General features: G+C 39.7%; 1 protein-coding gene across 6 annotated transcripts in view; it reads right to left on the minus strand.

The window, feature by feature from the left end:
- LMBRD2 (LMBR1 domain containing 2) overlaps positions 1–25,246 on the minus strand; it is a 43,504-nt gene extending 18,258 nt beyond the window's left edge. For 3 of the 6 annotated variants that reach the window (XR_004983121.2, XR_004983120.2, XM_045571501.1), the window contains exons 1-10: positions 25,039–25,245; positions 14,411–14,646; positions 12,777–12,874; positions 10,625–10,720; positions 9,902–10,069; positions 9,352–9,562; positions 5,912–5,986; positions 4,470–4,583; positions 4,027–4,210; positions 328–509 (exon numbers count right to left, since the gene is read on the minus strand). Coding sequence is in view for 4 of the 6 variants with exons in the window: in XM_045571501.1 (XP_045427457.1) it covers positions 328–509; positions 4,027–4,210; positions 4,470–4,583; positions 5,912–5,986; positions 9,352–9,562; positions 9,902–10,069; positions 10,625–10,720; positions 12,777–12,874; positions 14,411–14,584 (1,302 nt within the window). In the remaining 2 variants the exon portion in view is untranslated. Of the gene's footprint in view, positions 1–327; positions 510–4,026; positions 4,211–4,469; positions 4,584–5,911; positions 5,987–9,351; positions 9,563–9,901; positions 10,070–10,624; positions 10,721–12,776; positions 12,875–14,410; positions 14,647–25,038 lie in introns of all 6 variants that reach the window. The other 3 variants (XM_036410802.2, XM_036410805.2, XM_036410804.2) reach the window with 2 other exon arrangements.
- Positions 25,247–25,256: the final 10 nt, after the last annotated feature.

Here is a 25,256-nt window from a genome sequence, read left to right on the forward strand (position 1 = left end):
TAAATTTCAAATCCACCTCCTGAAGTGAGCATGCTCTCCCATTCCCTGGGCAATTCTTCACGTGACTATAAGTTACGTGGCTCCGCAGGCATAAAAAGATGCAAGCACCCCCAAAAGAATATTTTGCACTATTTTGTATCTTTTCACCTGTCCTCAGATACAGCTCTTGGTTTTTATAGTCTGGGTAAACTGATGAAGCTTTTTTTTGGAAATGTAGATTAGTAACTTCATGATTTTCATTATTGCTAGAAGAAACCTATGGGGAAAAGATGCTGCCGTTGAGGGTTAGACTATGAATGGACACCTATGAATAACACAGAAACCGACCTCGATGTAAATATAGTTGTACGTCTTCTCAGCCAGCTGTATGAAGACTGCGAAGAGGGACAGGACAGGAGTGGTGCTGAAGAACGTGCACTCCGACCACACGACGATCACCGAGAAGACGGACAGAACCACGGCCAGGATTCGGTAAAACCACGGTCGCAGGAGGCACTCCCAGTACCACTCTGGAGGAGAAAAGGAGAAAGTTACCAGGGAAGCCATAAAGAGTAATGGGGTGTTTACACGGTTTCAAATATCTCCATGTAAGATATACAATTGCAAAGAAGAAAACAGTAGTTTTATCGTGGAGGAAGCAGGTAGACCCCACCCAGCACCGATAATGGGCAAACATCTCAGGTGCCTCCTGCTGCGATGCACGATGGGAAGACAGTATCCCTGCCGCAGTGCTCCTGCCAGAATTACAGAGCCTGCATCTAACCACGAGGAACTTCAAACTCAAACCCAGGGGCCCCGGACAAAACCAAACTGGCCTGTATTCTCAAAAACATCAATGTCACCACACACAGACTGAACCTGCTCCCGAGTAAAGGAGCCGGAGAGACATGACAACTGACTACAATGCCCGACCTGGGTTTTTACAGACGTTACTGAGACAATTAGCAGAATCAAGGAAGGCCTGCAGATAATAGTATTGGTTTGATGCTAATTTCTTGATTTTGACCATTGTCAAAACCATTGGTTATGTAAGATAATGTCTTTACTTATAAAAAAAAATACACACAGAAACATTTCTGGGTTAAAAGGCATCATGTCTGGACTCAACTTTGAAAAGATTAAGGAAAAAATATATACACAGAGAGAAAGAGAAAGAAAATAATTACGGTCAAATGTTAGCATTTGGAGAATCTGAGTGAATGGTACATGGAAACTCTTCGTTAGTATTCTGGTAATTTTTTGTTAAATCTGCCTTTAGGTAAAGAATAAAAGTTAAAAAAAGAAGAAAGCTCACAAAACTGAAAAGCCGGTATTTCACTTCACATATTGTACGCTGAATCCTGTCTCACTCTATGTGTTTTCAACCCTGTTCCCAGCTAATTAATTCCTGGTGATTTCCACAGCCCCACAGGCGATACTGTTTTCATAACTCTGGTCTTTCACTTCCTCCTCTTCCTCTCCTCCAATAATCTGTCCTCCACCCTACACCCACTACTCATTCTCTAAGCCTCTGACTGCCAATGGCCCCACCCTCCCCTGTAACCTCATTACAGCATCCCTGTGTCCAAGCAACACCTTCATCTAGTATTCCAACTCTACTGACTGTCTCTGCCTGGACCAACAGACCATTTATTCCATCACCTTTTCACTGTTTACTGCTTTCTTTACCAGCTCAGACTCCAGTCTTTGAGGCGAACCATTCCCCAGTGTCCCAGTCCTTTTGCTTCCTCCCACTTCCTTATACTGGCTAAACTCGGCCACGTCCTGGCTACCAACTCCATGGCTGCCTGCGCTGGCACCTGTGGAGCAGGTCACTGAGGGGAAGTCACACAACTTTGTTGGCTCGCCTCACTTTACATTCTTAATCACCAGCTTCAAGCGGACCCTGAGCGCTGCCTGGCTAGCCTACTGCAATCCACCAATTTTCTCCATGCACAGTCTCGTAAGCAGCTATTCTGCACCTTCTCTTCTTTCCTCCAAAGTCTCTTACTCCCAGAACTTCCCTGACCAGACAGAAGCTGGCCCAAGAAAACCTCCCCAGGTTCCCACCGTTACATCTTCTCATCTGCTCAGGTACATCCAAGCCTTACCTCCCAGGCCAGTGGTCAGCAAACTCATTAGTCAGCAGAGCCAGATATTAACAGTACGACGACTGAAATTTCTTTGGAGAGCCGAAAACCGACTTCTGCGCATGGGCCACGAAGTTTCAGTCGCACTGTATGTGCGCGCCCGCACAGGGTATTTTGTGGAAGAGCCACGCTCAAGGGGCCAAAGAGCCGCATGTGGCTCACAAGCCGCAGTTTGCCAACTACTGTTCTAGGCCTTTCTCTTCACTGCTCAGTTTCCCATTTCCTCTCCCCTGTACATGAACGCTGCTCCACCATTCTCTTCTGTCTCTTCATTTCCCTCTGAGATGCCATTCACAAATGGCTACTGCCTCTTGTTTCTATTCCCTTGCATGAGGAAAACATTTTGAGAGTTTTCTATTCTTATTGTTCCTACCTGCTCTCCTCCTTATTTTTTTCAAACTCCAATCAGGCTTTTTATAACCTTACCCGACCTCACCTCTCTGAAATGCAATGGGCAAGTCTTAGTATTCATGATACTCGACCTACCTGGAACATTTGAAAAGGTGCTTTATATACCCTTTTCCTCAAAAGACTTCACTGTCCTAGTTTTCCTATCTCATCGCCACTCTGTTTCTAGTCTGTTCTGTGGGCTCCTCCTCATCAACCCGATGCCTAACCTCTGGAATGCCTCAGGCTTGGGCCTCAGACTATCTCTGCCCTATCCCATCACTTTTTCACTGATGTATCCCCACCCATGGTCCACCTGCCCACTAAGGACCCTCTCATTTATATCTGCAGACCAGACTTCGCTCTGAACCCCTAATTCTACAGCCAAACACCTACTCAGCACTGTATTTATACCTTTATGTGTATAATGACTGTTTTTCTCACTCCGTAAGGGCAGACATTTTTATCTTTTCTATTAATTTGATATATATCAAGCACCCAATAATATGTAGCATATATGAATTCAAATATTTGTTGAACGAGTGAAAACAAGTGTCACATCATTCCCTCATTTAATTAGGAAAGATCCTCATTGAAGAAGATATCTCAGAGATTTCTTATGACTACCATTAGGTATTCATACTGAAAACCAAATATACAAAACAGAGTCATAAGCATCTACTTGAATACCTAAGGTAAACAGAAGTTTTAATACTCTTACACTGGTATTTTCATTAAATTCTTCATATTAAACTTGATAACACTGAAGAAAGTGTCATAAATAATCATAAAAGAGAACAGAATAATTATGCTTTTGAGCACTGGTTTTGTAAGTAGATTAATAAATGTAAATGTTCAGCCGAAACCGGTTTGGCTCAGTGGATAGAGTGTCAGTCTGCAGACTGAAAGGTCCCAGGTTCGATTCCGGTCAAGGGCATGTACCTTGGTTGCAGGCACATCACCAGTGGGGAGTGTGCAGGAGGCAGCTGATTGATGTTTCTCTCTCATCCATGTTTCTGGCTATCTATTCCTCTCCCTTCCTCTCTGTGAAAAATCAATAAAATATATTAAAAATAAATAAATAAATAAATAAATACACATAATCTTTTTAAAAAATGTAAATGTTCAAAGGTATTTCTTACAGGAATATTTTTTGTAATATGTCAAGATTGAAGTAGTGACCCAAGTCTGTGATGTGAAATTACTTAGAATTCTAATTTGCTTTAAGTACATATTATATATACAAAATATGCTTGACATAGCACACATATTTTTGCATAGAATTTTGATCACCTGTGAAGTAACAGTGCAAAATGATAGATTATACATCAAGTGAAAAGTAAAATAGTTTTCTTTGGGGAGAAAGTTTACCAGATACATAATATTACCACTTGACATAAGTCAAATAATACAAATACAATTCAACTTCACATTGGTGAAAATATATACTTCTTTTTTCTTCAGAAAAATTATCATCATTAAACTTTGAAATTTATATGAAATTACATACCAACTGTAGGGCTATAAAAATATTGGACAAATCTATTTTCCGGTTCTGGCGATTGAAAAGTGTGAACAAACTGATGAGTAGCACTAGTTTCATTTTTTGCTACATCTTCTAGGTAAAATGCTTGTTCCAGGAGGATTTGCCATTGCACTTGAGTTCGACGGTGCCTCTGAACTGAGTAAATGACCTGAGAAAGAGAACAGGGGCATATCTGTCAGTGTTCTGACCCAACGGTGTTCAACTCCCCTTAAGGAGCACGTTTTGGTTGTTACAACAATGGAAGTGCTAGTGGCTGGCATTTCTTGGATGGGGCCAAGGAAGTTAACATTTGGTAGTGTAGGTAACAGTTATGTTCAATGAATAATTCTCCCTTATTTTTTCTGGACAGTAATTATAAATCTGACTGAAATATCATTAAGTAACATAGCTTTAATTAATAAAGTTACCTGTTTATGTAATTTCACCAGACTTTTTTCACTCGGATAGGTATTATGCTTTTCATCAAAATCTTCATAATCATCCATGTTCCTACCCATTTTTTCCTGATACTCTGTAGGGCACTAAAAGGAACAAGTAGATTTTTTAAAAATCTTATCTGCAAAAAGGTAAACATTTTATTTTTATTAAAAATCTTTTACTCTGAGGCATTTCTAATTTCCTCAAAAATGTATTCCTTTATTGTCATCTCTAGATAGTTGGAGGTTTTGTGGATAACATTTTTTTGAAAACGTTTTAAAAGATGCATTGAGCCCTGACAGTGCTCAGCCGATTGGAGTGTTGTCCCGTACACCAAAAGGCTGTGGGTTCACTTCCCAGTCAGGGCATAATAGATTGCAGGTTGATCTCCAGTCGGGGTGCATACAGGAGGCAACTGATCAATGTTTCGCTCTCACATTGCTGCACATTGTTGTTTCTCTCTCTTAAAAAAAAAAAAAAATGTGCTGAGTTTTTTCTTACTCTATTAATATTAATCTTTGTGCTCAGAAAAACTAGCTGGCGATGAGTAAGACAGTGGAACATTTCCTACATGAAGTACCTAGGATTAAACTCATTTTTCTAGGTAAGCACCCAATGAAATTGTCAGTTATTTTCCCAGCTAAATAATGAATAATAATCACAAGATGTTGAACTTTTTAAAAGAATGGTATAGAGAACCAAATAGAGTTATCTGCCCTGCTATTATTAGTCATCTATTATCTATGAACTTGGACAACTTAGTTAACTTCTCTAAATAGGACCCAAAAGGTATCAAATATGAGAGAAATAAACAGAGAAGTGATTCTCATGACTATTAGCCAACAGAACACAAGCTAATCATCAGTATAATAAATTTAACCTATAGGAAAAGAGACAGTTCAGTGGTTCTGTAGCTGCAGAGAAGATATTTAGGGAGCTTATGTGTTGAAGAATCATTTTTGAAAGTACATGAGTACTCTTAGTGCAACAACAATAGAGTAAAATCTGAATTGTGTGGCTTCTTATATAAATACCATGTTAACTATCCCATATGTCGTTTATTTTAGGAAGCTGATGAAAACAGATTATTAATTCCCTCACTTATTTTCTTACAAGAGATATGCCTTTGGTGACCACATTCGATGACACTTCATTACTGTGCTGTGACAATTGCTTGTCACACATTACTAAACGTAACCTCCAAATCCACATTTCAAAGCAGAACATTGCCAATAATTAATGTTAAACTTGTAATGCAAAGAAACAAATTCTATGTACTCATTACTACTGATTTAAGGTCAGTATTTCCATAAAAATAAAAAGCAGTTGCAAAGACTTCAGTCATAGGCTGTTTTCATACTTTCCTGATGTTTTTATTATAATATAAAACATTATATTTCAAAAGAAAATAGATGCCTTATGATTTAATTACCTTTTTAAGTATTGTGTCAACACATTTTCTCAATGGGTGGTTATACTTGATGCTTTCATTCACTTTACGAACCTCCTATACAAATAGTGAGAAAAATTGAAATATTTCCATTTCTAAACGTTGGCTGTTTCAAATCAGAATGCTTTAGGTACTATATATATATATATATTTGAGTTTAATTTCAACTCAAAGTATTTAGCATTTACATGAAGTTCCACGCACTAATACAATTCCTAAGAACACAAGTAAAAATACAGTTATACAAAGTGGGGCAAGAGTAGGTTTCAGTTGTGAGTTTAATTCAATAGTTAATTAATAATAACACAAAAACTGTTTCACATACTCACAACTGTAAACCTACTATTATTCCACCCAGTATAATAGTTCTCCGTATATCCTCATACTTATTACCTTTTAGATTTGCTCTCTTATCATTTTCTTACTTGGCACACAAAGATGAATAAACATCATAAAACGTCACAAAGGGCCAACCACTCTTTGCAGCCCTGAGAGAACAGGACTATGCTCCTTTACCTTGCTTATCAACTGAATTATCTCATTATCTAAAATACAGCGAGGAAACCAGAGGCAGCAGAACAGGTACCCATGCCACGAAGCACAAAGCACCCACTCCTGTCCAGTGCGAGAGCACACAGCTCAGGAATCCCCCCATATCTATCTATCAGGAGCACGCTACAGGCCCGCACTGTGCAATGTGTAAGGTCACCTCTTCCCACACCAGACAGAGGGGTGAGAAGACAGGGTGTCACAGCTGTTGGACTAAGATGAGAGTCTAGTGATAAAATAATTAAATAAGCGATTTTATGAGTATGAAAGGCATAAAGGGATAGGGAAAGGAATCTTTAGAACCATTAGTTCTAAGAGAGTAATATTCTATAATTTTAATAAAATTTTATAAAAGTCGGGTAGGATAAACAGCATGTACAAGGAAGAACCAACCAGAAAATTAAAAAAGAACATCCACATGGTTGGGTGGAGAATGTCCTTAAGGGATACAAGACTGGAGGCAGGAGATCCATCTGGCATTAAAGTTATGAAAAAATATTTGTGACTTATATGACAAAAAATTACTACCATTAATATATGGAGAGCTCTTGCAAATCAACAGGAAAATGGAAGAATGCAGAAGAAATGCAATTGGCTGATAAATGTTGGAAAAGATATTCAAGCTCACTAAAAAAAATTATGAATTTTAAATGAGAACAATTTCCTCACAAAATCATAAAAATAAATGTGGCGAAACAGGTCTCTCTATACACAGTGAAACGTGGGAGGTAACTTAGCAACACCCACCAAAACTTTAAACATGCTGACCCAATGAATAATCCGCATAGAAGGCACTGCTCCTGACGAGCCTACGGAGCTTGGAAACGCATTACCCAGATAGGAACAGTGAGGAGAGCTGTGTAACTTAGTGGGGGACCTTCGTGATGGGCTCACTATTACATAAGAAGCAGGAGTAGCAGTCAGTCCATCAAAGGAAGGGGCAAGGCTATTCCCCACTGAGGGACAGCGTGTACGGAGGCCGTGGAGCAGAAAGGAACAGGTCACGGAACCAAAGTCCGGTGTGGCCTCGGGGACAGGAGAGTGGGGGCCTGAGAAGCACTGGGCTGGCTGAAGAACGACTCCAGCAAAGCAGTCTGGTGCCTCAATGACACTTTATTTTGAGGTCCACAAGTAAGGGTAATGAGATGAGACTTGGGTTTTTAAAAGATGCTGGGAGCATCATTATATTACAATTTTTCATTACTACACCCCCTTAAAGTTTTCTTGATTTGCTAGCAAAACTTGAATATGAACTAGTTATATATTTACATCTGAAAAATTACATATTTCCTTTACAACCTTTCATCATATTAAACCAAAACAAGTACTGAAACAGTTAACTATGGATATTTGCTGCATTTGTTACAGAAATAAGTTTCCTTCAAAAGTTTATGACTTTTACAAAGTGTGGAAGGTATCTGAAATATTAACTTATTTTCTTCACATAAAATAATATAACTTTGAGCTCTGTCATTACTGTGCCTAACTGATTCTTTATTATGCTGGCCAGGCAACATGCATAAAGTCATGCTATTTTCAGCAGAAATAAGTAACTATTTTTCCCTCTCCCAAATCTGCTTCCTTGGAAAATGACAAAAGGTAGAAGTAATTTCTTTGGCTCTGTAACCCTACCCTTTGAATAGTTTGACATGGCTTATACATTTTATTAATGCTTCAAAGAGAATAGACACACGGATGTATTAGTATACATTCACTTCAGAGAGAAACATAAAAACACTAAACTGGATTTTATAAAACTGCACTTGGAAGATTTCATAGGTAGCTGAAAAATATAATCACTAATTACAAAAATAAAGATGATTGAACTCTGTGATCTGTTATCAGATTCAAAACCCGTGTGCTTCCCCTCAACGTATACTATTCAGATTCTAGTTCTACCCTCTCCACCCGACTGATCACCCTACACAGATCATGGCTCCTCCCTGCTTGCAAGATGTAATGATTCCTCACTTCTTTCAAAATGGGACAGTCAAGGCCCCACTACCTGGCAACAGCCTGTTTTCAAACCCTACAAACTGTATCTTTCCAACACAAACCTTATACTCAATTAATGTGGCTTTAAAACCTCCTGATATCTGATGCTGCCAGTTATAGACTAGTCTCCCCATCCTTCCAGGCCAGTTCACATTTCACTCCTCCTCTGATCACTATTCAGAAGTGAGACCTCTCTATACGAGAACATTTCCTTTGTATAATTCACCATCTATAATAATAAAAGCATAATATGCTAATTAGACTGGGCGTCCTTCCGACGACCTTCCAGACAAAGCCTGGGCTGCAGCCCAGGTCCCAGGTCCCAGAGGGAAGCCGGTGACAGCAGCCAAGGAAAGGAAGGCCTCCTCTTACACGAATTTCGTGCATCGGGCCTCTAGTATAATACAGAGGACTGTACAGTTCTCCAGTGCTAGATAGTATCTTAATGGAGTATGAAGTAGGAATTAGCAGAAGAGAGTGGAGAAAAGAGCATCCTAAGAGCTTGGTAATAATGTGCTCAAAGAGAAAAGAGGCAGTGGTTAAGAGTAGGCATCAGAGGCCCACTGGCATGGCTCAGTCGCTGAGTGTCAACCTATGAACCAGGAGGACATAGTTTGATTCTCTATCAGAGCACATGGCCAGGTTGTGGGCTCAATCTCCAGTAGGGGGCATGCAGGAGGCAGCCTATCAATGATTCTCTCTCATCATTGATGTTTCTATCTCTCCTTCTCCTTTCCTCTGAAACCAATAAAAATATATTTTAAAAAATAAAGAGCAAAATAAAAGTCTAAAGTCCATCTGTGTGCTAACAACAAACTAACTGTGGATCCAAAAGGAGATACAGCGTGCTGTTGATTGGAAGGTTTAAACCTGCTTACCTCCATGACATCTTCCAAAGTCTCTTCTGCATCTGCTTTCTCTGTCATCAATTTGGCTGCCTTAAAGTAAGTTTTCATAAGTAGATAACCTCTTTTTGCTCCATTCCAGTATGACCGAGGGATTTCCACCAAGCCATACCCCAACAGTAACACGAGAAGAAATAGACCCCATGTGTTTGCAGCAGCGATCCCAATCGTCTGAAGCTGGTTCCTAAGAGGACGGAAGCAGATAGCTGTGATAAATTTTCCCAACAAAACGGCAGAATGAAACCAGCTAGTGTTAAATCGTTTTCAGAGAACAATCACCCGAAAGGATGGCTAACATTTTATATAAACAAATTAGAACTTCAAATCCTCAACTACGCTTTTAGTAACAGTGGATGTTATTCCATATTTTTCTTCTTAGTAACATGGATTATTCAGATATTATTTTTGAGGAATCTATAAAGCATATAATTTGTTATGTTTCTTGATAAAATGTGTTTACACCTATAAATATGAGATAAAAATTTTATAAAATGGAAATATACACAGAAACAATGTTTCTTACCATTCTAAGTGCAGACGTGGGTTTACAGCTACATAAATTAGAAATGCTCCAAAAATGAGCAAGTAGGTGCCATAATAGATTGCATTCTCAATCAGTGCAGTTTTGATTTTTCCAGTGATGGAGAACCCTCCTGATCTTGCATATGACTGCATAAAAGGTAAGAGGATCCTAGACAGTTGGAAAAAAATATGATTAAAAACACTTGATATGTCTTTGTAATTTCAAATACCAGAAATATGTGAATCTCAATTTTATTGTATAGTTCTTTTCACAAATGCGATTTTGAATAATATTAACACCAAATGTGAGCACTGAGGAAATGGACCACAGAATTAGAGCCCACAGAAGAGAGGCAGAAGGTTGGCTAAGCAGAAATCAGATGATGATGGCCTTCGCAAGAGCAGTTTCACACACAATGGGGCTGGGAAAAGACTGAATCAGGTAGAGAAGGTCCAGAGAGAAAACAATAACTGGAAGGCAACAGTGACAAGGAAGATTATTCTTTCTATTTTCTATTTATTGTTTGTGTTTTTCTCTTCCATTTCTTTTCTTTTAAGATGGGAAAGATTTAAACAAGCGGAAAGGGAAAGGAAAAAAATTGAAGAAAAAAATAAGTATTATAGCATGAGTAAATTGTAAAATATGAAGGTTCAATGAAAAATAATCACTTCTCATTTTACTCCAGCCAACATTTTAAAAGTTTTAACCTTCGCTGCCACTTACCATGTTAAAAACTGTGATGTCCAGTATACTACCCTCCAGAAAATTGGCATGATTCCATCAGGAATGTAACTCCATGGCTTGAAACACGGATGAGGACTGTTTGATAACAATTTAAAGCAAATTAATCATAATTGATGACTAATTAAATGAAGTATACATTAATTTGTATATGGCAAAGTTTATTTGCATTCAGATTTTAAATTACTGACTCTATCTTGCAGATTTTTATTTAAAACTTAAAATTCAAAGCTGATTATCAAACTAAACACACACACACACAAAGGGAACAAAACCGTCTGGGACACAATGTTCACCCAATAGACTAATAATACAACAGTATTGAAAAACAAATGCATTGTGAGGTTAAATATCTGATGTGATTCCCTTAAATACTGATGATTACATTTAAAATACACACTCACCCTATTTGTGGGGTTTGTTATTTTGGGGAAGGGGAGCAGGGAAGAAAAGATATTAGGTGATTAATTCCTGGAAACTGAAACGCTAACTTCATCAGCCAGCATCTAGCCACAATTCCGCTGGAATTCTCTGACGATACCTGTATCTGACCATAGAACAGTCTAGACTGTAAGGGTACCCCCTTCAGTCCCAGGGCTTTCCATATGTACAACTGCTGCTGATCTATGTCCAATTTTTTCATGACGCTGCAAAGGTGAGTGTCTACATTTTAAATTTACTCTTATTCGAGTTAGAATTAAAAAATAAAAGCCACACAAAGAAGCAGGCAAATATTTAAAGCATTGGCAAAAAACACAGTCCACATTTACTAGCTCTCACACCAAGTCAGTGTGCACCTGAACAGTAAACCACCCATGTGCTGGGGGTTAGCCATGGTTAGCCAGATGTGTAATTCTTTTGGGAAAGTAATTGCTACAAGCAGAAGAGTGCTGACAACTTTTTGGTACAAAAATTAAAAGGCAGCATTGAAATCAATATCGAGAAACTACTGTTACTCTAAATATTTTCCTAAGAAAGGCTGCCATTCTTAGTCTTTTCTAGTATGATATTTCTCTGCTGGACTTTGTCTTTTACAATTAAATGTGTTTTTGTCCTATGAGTCACCATCTACTTTAATATTGGTCACATGTTCTTTAGATTCTCTTCAATCATGTATCTTGTTGGTTGAAAAAAAGTATGCAATACAGGCATAAACATATACTTTTCTACCGCTCACATAATTTTCTCAATAAGACCCATTTGCAAAAAAAGTTTAATATTTTTTAAAATAAAAAATTCATCTTAGACTTGAAGTTGAACAAACATACACAAACACAAAAAACACTAGTTTTTTTGCTTGGAAAATTAATATGAATTCAATAAAACCTTTTGGTAATTTGAACTTTATTTTCAGTCTAAAACTCCAACGATTTAAAATGATGTGCTATATGAAAGAAATATCCCACATACAGAATCACCTTCTTGTCCTTTAATTCTCAACCTTGCATATTAGGCAAAAGAGAAAATGCATGCCCCCCGTCCCCTCCTTTTTTTATATATATATATATATTTTATTGATTTTTTACAGAGAGGAAAGGAGAGAGAGAGAGAGAGCTAGAAACGTCGATGAGAGAGAAACATCGACCAGATGCCTCCTGCACATCCCCCACTGGGGATGTGCCCGCAACCAACGTGCATGCCCCTGACTGGAATCGAACCCCGGACCCTTCAGTCCATAGACCGAAGCTCTACCACTGAGCCAAACTGGTTTTGGCAGCATGTCCCTTTTTTTTTTCTTTCTTTTTTTTCTTTTGATCAGAGAGCAGCTGAGATGAAAAATAGCTTTTGGAAATCACTTCCAAAACGGGTTGAAGCTGAATTAAAAAATCAGGCCTTCTCTGAGTTTCTCATTAGCATCTACTGAAAGGCCTTGTGCACAACAATAAATATTTAAAATTAATGTGATATTTAAACTTAAGCAAAATAAAATGTAATTAAAAATCTACCAGCAAAGGATGCAGGTGGGAGGAGAGGGTGAGGAAAGAATGAGATTTAATTTTTATAAATATAAAATCCAGATGGTAAACACCAACAATTTTTGAACAATTCGCCTTCTACAATATTTAAGGAAGGAAAGGAGGGAGGAAGGGAAGAAAGGAGGGAGGGAGGGAGGGAGGGAGGGAAGAGAGAATACCTTGGAGCTGGGGTGGCGGTTGCGGACAAGCCGGTAATGTTGCTGTGCTCCGGAGGGCTTGAGTTGGCAGCAGCATGCTTGCATCGGTTGTATATTGTCTAAAGCAACAGATACATGGTTTCAAAGTGAACATCAAAAGGATACCAAGAACTTTAGGGATCTTGGAGCATATCAACCTATCGACCCAAATTATCGGGTCTAGTAATAATTAATGTCGTTTTTAAACATTCCTTTAAAATCTTGCGTGGCGTTGACTTGTATTGACATAACCTTCAAACACGTGGTATCTACAGAATGTGTGAAGTGCAATTAACAAGTTTTGCTTGAAAAAGTTTGTGTTTGGTTTGGTTTTTGTTGCAAAACTAGGGCTAAGAAGATGGCGGATGAAGAGCATATTCGGCACTGCATGCTTTACGAGTTCCAATTAGGAAGAAAAGCAAGTGAGGCTGCAAAAAACATCTGTAGTGCTCTTGGTCAAGATGCAGTTAGTGCCAGAAAATGCCAGCGTTGGTTTGAGAAATTTCGCGAGGGAAATTTTTCGTTAGATGACAAGAGTGGTCGAGGCCGTGTGTCCAATTTTGATCAAGAAGCTCTTCAAGCTCTTTTGGTGCAAAATCCTCAAATTACCCAACAAGAGCTTGTGACAACTTTAAATTGTTCACAAAAAACAATTTCCAATCAATTGCGTGCACTTGGCAAAGTCCAAAAGTTTGGAAAATGGGTTCCTCATGAGTTGACCGACAACAACCGTAATCAAAGAGTCACAATTTGCAGTTCGCTCCTCTCTCGTCAAAACCGTTTGCCGTTTTTAGAGCAAATTGTTACGGAGATGAACAATGGGTGCTGTATGTTAATTTGAAAAGGCAGCCTCAATGGTTGGACAACACTGAGGCTCCGCAGCCCACGCCAAAACCTGACTTGCATGCGAAAAAAGTGATGTGTGTTTGGTGGAATTTTAAAGGAATTCTTCATTATGAACTTTTACCATCTAACCAAACCATTACAAGTGCAGTGTATAGTGCCCAATTGGAAAGGTTAGCCCAAGCTTTAAGAGAAAAAGAACCCGCGCTGATTAGTCGGAAGGGCGTAATTCTTCACCACGATAACGCACGACCGCATACTGCAAGAATCACTGCTGAAAAACTGCGCCAGTTGGAATGGGAAGTTCTCCCTCAACCTGCATATTCTCCTGATATTGCCCCTTCCGATTACCATTTGTTTCGTTCTTTGCAAAACTTTCTTCTTGGAAAAAAATTTAATAATGAAGAATGCCTCAAAAATGCATTGACCGAATTTTTCGCATCAAAATCACAAGAATTTTACAACAGAGGGATTAAAATGCTTCCTGAGCGTTGGGCACAAGTAGTAGAAAACAACGGCAACTATATTGTTGATTAAATTTTGTTGTATTGTTTAAATAAATTCGATTTAAAAAGTATTAGAAAACGACATTAATTATTACTAGACCTAATACCTCCCTGGCTATGCTTTTTAGTGACCAAATTCATAGAGCAACGTTTAGTTGAAAATAAGGCTAGCCTTACAGAATGCAGTGGTCTGGGATCTAACATAGCTCACACATGCCGTGTGATTACAACCGTCTTTTACATCGTGAGAATCGTTTCACCTCTTACCGTGCTGACGTCCAGGGGCAGGATGAAGACAATGAGAAAGCAGAGGTACCAGGCTAGCAGCGTTCCGACAATGACCAGCCTGTGCTGCTTCTTAAAGTCCCCATATCGATGCAGCAGGAACAGCGCCAGAAAAAACACAAAAACGATCTCGAGTCCCAGCGCCGCGCCGCTCATTGTTGGACGTCCGCGCCGGCCGCCCGCAGTGCCTCGGTGCGGGGCTGGACCATACCTGTGAACTGGAAAGGACGGCAGCGCAGGGTCAACACGGGGCGCAGCCGCTCGGAAACGTCCTAAACGGTTTGCTGGCGTCTGAAGTTTTCCGGAAAAACGCCAGGCTTTACCGTGGACTGCGAATGAGGTAGAAAGGGTAATTCTTACGCCCAAGTTCTTATTTCTTACTTCTGAAGCTACTCTGAAATCTCACATAAGTTACATCGTCAAGAGAAAAACATTTTAACAAAGTTTACATTAGTTCTAAAAACATTACAAACTAAGAATACTAGCTGTGAAGTTTCAATACAGTGTCATTTGGGGCTTATTCCTTAATGTTATAAATCCTAATAGAGAATTTCATACAACTTTACTGCTGACTAGATCCTAGGGAGTTATATATTTTATAAAATGTAGTCTTCCAAGTCATCCATGACCCATTTTCTAAAAGAGGGAGAGACAGAGAGATGAAGAGAGACTACTGGAAAGAACATTTCTTTTGTTTTAAACAGTATTTTTCTTTATTGCTAATCTTACCTAACAAATTCCAGAATTGGAAATTCTTAATTCCTTTACTGCTTCACAAAATATACTTATCACTTTCTATTTATCTATAAAATCTTATTTTCTTTTTAAAAAGTTACTTTACCTATTTTATATGCTTAAAAATTTATCAATGACTACTGAACAAAGTCATACATTAAAAATATTTTTATTATAAATGCTGATATAATAAACAAATAGTTTCATTAATAAACATAAACAAATAGTTTATCTGCTATCTCTTTACTCTTATAAAATAATTTACCTTGCCTGGCCAGTGTGTCTCAATTGTTGATCATTAACCTATCAATCAAGAGGTCACATTCCTGGTCAGGGCACATGCCAGGGTTTTGGGCTGGATTTCCAGTAGGGGGTGTACAGGAAGCGGCCAATCAATGATTCTCTCTCATTGATGTTTCTATCTCTCCCTCTCCTTTCCTTTCTGAAATCAATAAAAATATATTTTTAAAAAATAGTAAGATAAAATAATTCACCTTTACTAACTAAAGGCAATATGTGCTTTTCACCTTTGTAAAATCAATGCTAGGAATTTTTGTTTGTCTATGGACTAAATTTTCCAAGGAATTGATTAATTAATTGATTAATTAATATAGAAGATTGTGATGCCACACACTAAAAGAAAATGAGGCAAAATTAATAAAATACTTCAAATCAACAAACATCTCTAACCAAAACTAGTTATAAAAAGAATAAAGGCCGAAACCGGTTTGGCTCAATGGATAGAGCAGCGTTTTTCAACCGCTGTTCCGCGGCACAGATGTTGCGTGGTGTGCCGTAGGTGCAGACAAGACAAGAATTTTATAATTTTTCACTATTTTGTTTACTTAATATTTCATAATAAAGTAATTATAAAATACTTTCTTTGTGTTTATTTGATTCCTATTCAAGAGAATTACTTTATATATAGTCAATATAGGCACAGAGTTAAATTTTTTAACATTTTCTAATGGTGGTGTGCCTCGTGATTTTTTTCATGAAACAAGTGTGCCTTTGCCCAAAAAAGGTTGAAAAACACTGGGATAGAGTGTCGGCTTGGGGACTGAAGGGTCTCAGGTTTGATTCTGGTCAGGGGCATGTGCCTTGGTTGCGGGCATATCCCCAGTGGGGGATGTGCAGGAGGCAGCTGATCGATGACTCTCTCTCATTGATGTTTCTAATTCTCTATCTCTCTCCCTTCCTCTCTGTACAAAATCAATAAAATATATATATATTTTTTTAAAAAGAATAAAGAATATTTGGATATAAAAATATAGCAGGATATGATGATAGTGACAAAAGAGTTACAAGCTAAACTTAAAATCTATGTTAAAAAAATCATAAAAACATAAAATATTTAATAAACTATTTTCTTATTTCTTTATATTGTTGAAGTAGTTTCTATTCCTCTGTACATTTCAATCAAATTTTCATTTTTCTTAAGTATCTAAATTATTACTCTTTTGTCACCATCATCATATCCTGCTATATTTTTAAGCATCTGATATCACATATATTCTTTATATTTATTGTCTCCTTATAAATCCTCCCTCTCCCCCATCCCCACTCACACACATATTCTATGAAAGCACAGGCTTGACAACTTTATTCTATAAACTATTTCCCAAGTCTCTAATATAGTGTCTAGCATGTAGTAGAAATTCAAAAATCACTGTTTACTTTAGTATATATACTTTTTATTACTGCTGATTTCAAAGGTAATGTAAAACTTGTTATGGTCTCTGAAATTGATTTTATAAATACTTATTACAACTCAAAAGGCTTAAAAATCTATCCATTACTCCTCCTCAAAATTGCAAATTTCATAATCTATCAAAAAATGTACACCAGCACAATGAAAGTAAGTCAGATCTTATCTTTAAGCCAAGAATAGATTAAATGGTTGGTTAGGCAATATCTCTATGTAGGCTGTGCTGATGAAACCACAACCATCTTCAAGATCCAGCTTTCAAAAATTTTTTATTCAATGTGAATTTAACGTAATTATTACCTGAAAATTTCCTTAGGGTTTGGCATACATATTTATTTGCCTGAAACTGTCAAGTGCAAGGAATATAACAATATAGAAAAACTAGACTCACTATCAGAGATTATTGAGGAAAAGCTAAATAAAGTATGGCAGAATCAAACAGGAGAATATTACTGAAGTATAAGAAATGTTTAAGATTATTTAATAACCTTAGAAAATTACCATAATATTAACTAAGAAACTAGATCCATGCATTTTTTACATAACATGCATAAAATGATAAGGCAATGAAATACATGCAGATTTCATTAATAGGTGGTAAGATGAAGGGCATAAGCAAACAACAAAACCACAGTTATAAACATAGAACTTGCTATGTTTTTTTATGATGTCTTTTTTATGTATTTTTTATGATGACTGTTTTAGTCTGTTTCATGTATTTTTTATGATGACTGTTTTAGTCTGTTTCATTACCAGTACTTTATGTTATAGATGAGTAAACAGAATTATGAATCTCTTATTCTAATAATAAAGAAATGATTTGTTTCATCTCTTCTACAGTCATTATCTCAGTCTCCCATTGCTGCTGTAAACAGTGACTGAACTTGGTGGCCTGCAACAACACACCCATCTCACAGCTCCTGTGGGCCAGCTATCTAGGCACAAGTGGCTCAACTGAGTTCTCAAACTTGAAATGAAGGTGCCAGCAGGTCCGTGTTCTTCTCTGGAGACTGTCGGGGAGAATCCACCCCTAAGCTCATTCAGACTGTTGGCGAAATTCCGGCTATGGCTACAGAAGTGAGATCCTTCGGGGCTGGCAGCTGGCATTTGCCCTGAGCTCTCGAGACCTCATTCCAGTCTTTGCATGTGGCCTGTGTGTCTGAGAGCCAGCAGGAAAAGAAAGAAAAACCGCTAATCGAGTCCTTCTCATTCTAGGAATCTGACTTCCTCGTCCGTCCTCAGCGGAAGAAAGCTCTGCTTTTAAGGCTCATCTGACCTCACTGGCTCACCCACTTCCGGGGACTTCGGGAGCGCTGTCCTTACGGCCTATGACCGTTTATCGCAGCATCTGCTTCTGGTCACGGGGAGCTCCTGCTGCCCTCTGAGGACCCACGGTGAGGCCGAGAGGCCCCGTGGAACTGGACAGAGGAGCTGGGTTTTCCCTGTCCAGTGATGAGGGAAACGATAGTTTTAAAGTCTGTATCTTGACCTTGTGCCTAAATGCAAGTGAGGAATTATTTTTTGCAGTCCAGAATTACAGCACTTTCTTATGAATTCCTGTTTTTATTATTCCAGCTGAATAACTTCCTGCCCATAGCTAGGGACACCTCCTTATTCTCCATCCGATTTAGTTACTTGCATATTAAACTCATAACATAACTTCATTAAATTCTAATAAACAGATTGGTCAACTCCAGTTTGGCTTATTAAAAAGAAAAATGCTCTCATTGCCAGGAAGGGCAGCAACTTGGCAATGAAATAGGATGAATTCAAATTCTAAGCAAGGTTACAGGCAGAACTTCCTTTTTTTTTTTTTTATTAAAGAGCCAGCCCTATGTGCACTTAGTGGTTATCTCGATGCTGGCCTTGAAAAACAGTGCTGTTCTATCCAATTGAGAAAGTGCACCTGGCATGGTATTGAGATTGTGGGCATATCTGGTCTCTGGCCTGCAAGGTCAGACAGCTAAGTTTATCTTCATCATTCTTCAAACGGGCTAAAGCAAACTAGAAAGCAGCATTTTATCTAGGAAGAACAGCAGAAAATTCCAAACAACAGTTTGTTGCAAAATAGGTGTTTTCCTTCTCAGAACCTTTAAAAAGAACTACCTGCCCCTAAAGCCTCGCAGTCATTTGGAGTCTGCCTGTGTGTGGTGCTCTTGCGGCTGCCCTGGCCAGATATTTCAATAAATTCTTGCCTGCTTTTTTTTTTTAATAAATCATCAGCCTCCGGTGGTCTTATTTGAACCCAGGGTTCGACCCCACAACAGCAATATGTATCAAAGACCTTAAAAAAGGTACAAACCCTTTATTCTAGCAATTTCTCTTCAAATAACTTAAATGGGAACAAAAATGTATAATCAATGTTACTTTCTACAGCAGCATTATTTAAAAATGAAAACATAGCCCTGTCAGTGTGTCTCAATGGTTGAGCATCGACCTGTGAACCAGGGGATCAGGGTTCAATTCCCAGTCATTGCACATGTCTGGATTACTGGCTTGATCCCATCCCTTCCTCTCTAAATCAATAAACATATTTTTTTTTAAGTAATAAAAAATTAAAACAGAAACAACTTAAGTGTTTGTACTAAATAGTCCAGGAAGTCTTAAAAATATCCATTAGTCTCATCGTGGTCCATTGCCTTTTTGAGGAAAACAGGAAGGGTTTCGTAAATCATTAACCCTGTTAACTTGGCATGAGGATGGGAGCAGAGATCTGGGCCTGAATCAAGGACAGAAAGCCTCCATACAGACAGCGATCACAGGAGCCCACCAGTTCCCAGTCTGGGAGAAAAGCAAGCCTCAGAGAGACCCTGCCGGGATGTCAAAAGGGACATGGTGGGATCTGAGGGAGAGTATAGATCAGAAACACACATACATGCATGGACAAACATACATCAAAACGCTAACAACAGCTGTCACAAAGTAGTACAGAGATGACTTCTACTGTATTCTTTGTGCTTTCTTGTGTGTCTTTAACTTTAAATCATGAATATGTATTATTTTGACATTTTAAAATTAATATAGTAACATGAAGATAAAATATTTGGCAACTAGAAAATAAAAAATTTTGCTGCAGCGCTATTAGGTGCCTAAAATTACAATGACTTTAAAAGACAAATGTTTTATTATATCATGATAAACCAGCTCTAATTAATAATTGTATAACTTTATGCAAATGAAACTGTTAGCTGTGACCAGGTGGCTCAGTTGGTTGGAGCATTAGCCTCTACAGTGTAGGCTACACCAAAAGGTTTCGGGTTCAATTTCCGGTCAGGGCACATACTTAGGTTTCCGGTTCAGTCCCTGGTCGGGTGCATATGGGAGGCAAATGACCAATGACCAATGTTTCTCCTTCTCTCTCAAATCAATAAAAACATATTCTCAGGTGAGAATTAAAAGGAAAAAAGAAAAACTGTCAAAGGAGGCTAATCATCTCACATGAGATGCTATGAAGACCAAACGAGATATAAAGTAAAACACCAAGTAGGAGTTCCAGACACAGAGTAGGTCTTCAATACATTCTGATTACTAATCTCCACCTCCTTCATATCAAGTGCTTCCAGAACATAACTAGCTGCCTCAAAGCTCTCCAAGCACAGCTTTACCCGATGTGCTTTCACACACACACACACACACACACACACACACTACGCCTTCTGCTTCACATTGGTGGTGGTTATCACAGCCTGGGCCCATCCTCATTCCTATAAAGTAAAAACCGATCTTCACTTAAGAAATTGCCCCCCTTGCCTCACGTGGCAAACTGGGAGTACGCCCCTAGGTCTGCAAGGCAGCCCCAACACCCTGCCTGGGACCGCTGTGGACCGGGACAGAACGCCTCTCAGAGCCACGTCAAGCAGGTGCACGTATACCGATGTCACAGGGAAAGACAATGCCATTCTTCTAGGAATATGCGCAAAACAGAGTAGGTCAACATGGACCATCTGCTGAACTGTACACAGGTGCGGCTGTGCAAAAATAAACTCAAAGGCAGAAGATGAAATAGGCCTCTGACCACAAAATTGGTCCTTCTCGTATTAATATAATGAAAATGACGAAAAGAAAAGAAATGCTCGAATGTGGAGGCAAATCCCAGTTCAGTCCCATGTGATTAGAAATAAAGAAAAGATACTTAAAGCTGTCATAGGATGGCATTAACACCACAGCAGCAAAAGCAGATTTTACTCAAACTCAAAATGTTAATCCATTCATTCAATCAAATTAAAGTGCCTGATATGCAGGCATAGTTTATCTTTCAAATTACCAGTTCTGAAAGTCTTCAACATTTAAAATCCAAATCAGTCTCTTACCAACCAAGACACTGTAGAGTATTTCTTTCAAATACCTTTTATAATCAGCATGCTAACGTTACTGACTTGGAGTGCTGCTCCCTAAGTGCTTTATGGTTGGAGATGATTTTTCAGGCTGAATACACTTTAAGTGGAACATTTAGAGGTTAAGACTATTTTAAAATTTGAAGCATTCCAAATATTAAAAAAAAAAAAAAAAGAGAGAGAGAGATAAGGAAAGGAAGGGAGGGAGGGAGGAAAAGAAGGAGGGAAGAAAAAAAGAAGGGAAAGGAGGGAAGGAGGACTGGTAGCAATTGAACACAAAACTTTTATCAAAACCTTAAGATTCTAAAACTGAGTGAAAAATTTCCAACTAGAACCTAAGGATTCATCACAATCAGACTGTGTAACCTTAAATATGCATCTCTCCTCAGCTGTGGGAAGTCAGTGGCAGCCACCGCAAGACCCCAATAATGAAAAGGAACTAGAACGAGGAGTGATGCAAGTCACAATTCTCTACCCCCAATCAAAGGTTTCATTTGCAAAGGTTCTCATGTTTAAAGGTTCCAGGTGTAGGGAGAATTCAGCTTAGAATTCAGATAGAATGTCACCCCCACTGTAAACTGTGAAAGAGTCGCAACTGAGTTGGGAAAACCAACCAGGTGAATTGAACTCCAAAGTATGCCAAGCCACCGGAAGACAGATGGACTCATAGAAACCGAGTCACCTTTGGCAAGGCCTAAGGGAGAGACAGCAACAGGGTGAGCTTGTAAGAAGACAAAAGAGACTGGAACAGATTCCTAAAGACTTTCATTAAAGAGACTGTAGGACTTACTTTGATCATTAAAGAATGATCCTTAGGATTCTTCCTGATAACAAAATAAATTCTCTTTGAAAAAGGAAGAGTTAACATTTAGTGTGTTCAGACAACTGAATGAAAGCTCCTAACTCAGTAAGAAAGGACTGTTCATACCCTTGTGTAATAAAGGAGAAAAATGGCAGGGAGGCAGAGCTGGGGCTCAAACCCAGGCATTCCGACTACAGATCCTACACACTCTCTTCCGCAGTCCAGACATACCTTCTTCACACCATTTAAACTGTTTAAATAATGCATTTTGCTCAGTTTTCATAGTGAACAAATTACAGACATTCCCTATGAATGATCCCCTTGGAAATGTCAAGGTAGAACGCTAAGAAAGCCATGTTTAATACAGAATTCAACAAAGCCTTTTTTCCTCGCAGGTAAGACTGCCATTACTTAAGGAAAACATATAACTCTAATCCTCAAGAGAAAGGAGAAAAGAAAACATAGAACAAATTAAATTGGAAAATAACCCTTCTTAATCTTTTGTTTCCTCTGAGCTAAAGAACATTAAAAAAAAAAAAAAAAAAAAAAAAAAAAAAACTAAAAGAATCTTAAGATTCACCTCATGCTGTGATGGGGCTAAGGGAAAAAGACCCAGCCTTCCATTTCAATAGAATCTCTTTCCATATTGGATGCTCAAGAACACGACTACGCTACTGAACACGGGCACATCTTAGAGCAAAGATAATTTCCAGTCCTGTCAGCCCCCCTGTGCACTGGTCTTGTAATTGCATTCTTCCCTCTTTGCAGGATAAGCACATTCCCAGTGTACAATGTCACTTTGCATTCTATCGGAAGCTTCCAGAGAGGACCAGAAGTTACTCGCTCCAATGTCATTTTCAGATGTCAGAGAAAACTATAATTCACTTGATCTAGATCAGTGTTTTTCAACCTTTTTTGGGCAAAGGCACACTTGTTTCATGAAAAAAATCATGAGGCACACCACCATTAGAAAATGTTAAAAAATTTAACTCTGTGCCTATATTGACTATATATAAAGTAATTCTCTTGAATAGGAATCAAATAAACACAAAGAAAGTATTTTATAATTACTTTATTATGAAATATTAAGTAAACAAAATAGTGAAAAATTATAAAATTCTTGTCTTGTCTGCACCTACGGCACACCACGCAACATCTCGCAGCACACTAGTGTGCCGCGGAACAGCGGTTGAAAAACGCTGATCTAGATGACGATCTAGTAATTCTACTTGTGGAAAGATGGGACAGCTAGCTCCCTGAAGTGGGATGACAGGTGTATTGAGTAAGATTACAGGAATAAAGTTAATCAGGAAAATAAAATCATCCACAGCAGTTGCAATCACAATGCAAATCTTGAAACCAGCAGGCATCAATCTGTGCATGGGCAGTAATCTCAAATCTTCAATGGATACAATTCCTTATACTAAATAGAACCACGTGTAACAATTTAAACTGTTACTTAACACATGTAGAGAATACACATGATGAGAAGAAATGCAGAGGAAAAAAAAAAGTATTCCCATTTTAGCAAGCTAAAGCATTTCTGTTAGCAGGGCAAAGGACTAGTGAAATATCTACTCTAGAATTTGAAGACCGATTTTTAGAGTAGACAGCCTCTCTGAAGTCCTATTTAGGATCTTATGTCCACCAATTCATACATTTCAAGGTCTCCGAGGACCAGAAATGCTCCCTAGCTCTCAGGCACTTTCCAGCACAAGCCTATTTTTCATCTTTCCATGCAGGATCATCCCATCCGTCAGACCTTCCTGTCTAGAAGGGCTGAATCTAAAATGGCCTCTCCCTACTACTTGGTATGTCAAAACAATGCTTAATTCTCATCACGGCATTTTAAAGTGTTTTCTTGTTTATTCTTTCTCCGCCTTTAGCTTATAAATTCCATCTTGTTCACTTTTCTGAAGGAGGCTATCATTTTTTTGTTAACACTTTTTTTCTCTCTAATGACTTGCAGTTTTAAGGGAAAGGATGTAGATTTCAAGCTTAAGGCAACTGCTTTCTCCTTGAGCCAAAGTAGCATAAAGGTAAGTTTGTATAAAAAAAAAAATCCAGAATACTTCATTTAAAACCATTTCCCATAAAACCATAGTTTAATGAATTCTGAGCATGCGGCCTGGTTATTCTCAGCCCAGTTTCCAATCCAAATCCATGTGCTGTGCGAACAGATCCCTGGTTTACACGGTGGCTCCTGCTTTCCAGATCAAACTCAAGGTTCGGGCATACACTTCCCTGTCAAGCTGAGCCTCAAGCCTGAAACAGAACCCACACCTGGGCCAGGGAGGCTGAATCCCGGCACCAAGTGAGTCACCGAGTCCCACCGCACAGGATGTATGTAGTGCTGGTGATGACGCTGGCCTGCTGGCTTGGCAACTCAGTAGATGCTCTCCCTTCCTGTTGGGGTTGCAACCGATTCCCCCCCCTCTCTCCCATTGCTTCCCGGGGTCACGGTCACAGGGGAGCTTGCACGACGGCTTTCGCACGGTCACGCCACCTGGAACAGGGCACGCTCCCTCCTCTCACCGCCTCCACACTCTGCTCGGGGGACACAGGCTGCAAGTCTGGTCGCATCCCCTTCAGGCGGCGGTGCACCCAGAGGCAGCAGGTGGGGCGGAGGCCACAGCACGGCTCTGCTGCTGCTGCTGCTGCTGCTGGCGGCCCTGGCCTCGCATACAGACTACAAAGCCCTTTGCAAGCCGCGTCACCGCACCTGCTCCGGGGCTGCAGCTGAGCCTGGTCCAGGCTGCCAGGGGATGGGAACCGGCGCGTCCCGCCCGCGGCGGCCTCTGCTCCCCTAACTAACCCTAACCCACCGCCTGTCCTTCATCGGACCGGCGCCCGGGCGGCGAGCGCAGCGCGGACGGGATCTGTCCGCAGACCCGGTCCTAAGGGCCCCGCTCCGGGGGCGGACAGCAGGTGCGACGCCCGGGCTGCGGCCCCGCACCTGGCCGGCGGGCCGGCCGCGCCTCCGCCTCCGCCCGCGCCCGGCCCCCCACCCCGGGCTCCCCCGCGGGCTCACCGTCCGATCGCGCCAGACGGACAGCGTCTGGAAGGCCCGGGGCACCCCGCCTCCGCCGTCCAGCGTCGGGGACCCAGGCTCCGGGGGACGGCGGCGGCGGTCACCGAAGGCCTGCGGGCTCCCCGGAAAGGAAAGCCCGATCCCCCGCTTCAGGCGGCTGACATGTCCAAGTCATCGGAGCGCCGCCCGCTTCCGCCTCCCCGCCTCCCTCCCCGCCT

The sequence above is a fragment of the Pipistrellus kuhlii genome, unplaced genomic scaffold (genome assembly GCF_014108245.1).
Source record: "Pipistrellus kuhlii isolate mPipKuh1 unplaced genomic scaffold, mPipKuh1.p scaffold_m20_p_4, whole genome shotgun sequence".
Lineage (NCBI taxonomy): Eukaryota > Metazoa > Chordata > Mammalia > Chiroptera > Vespertilionidae > Pipistrellus > Pipistrellus kuhlii.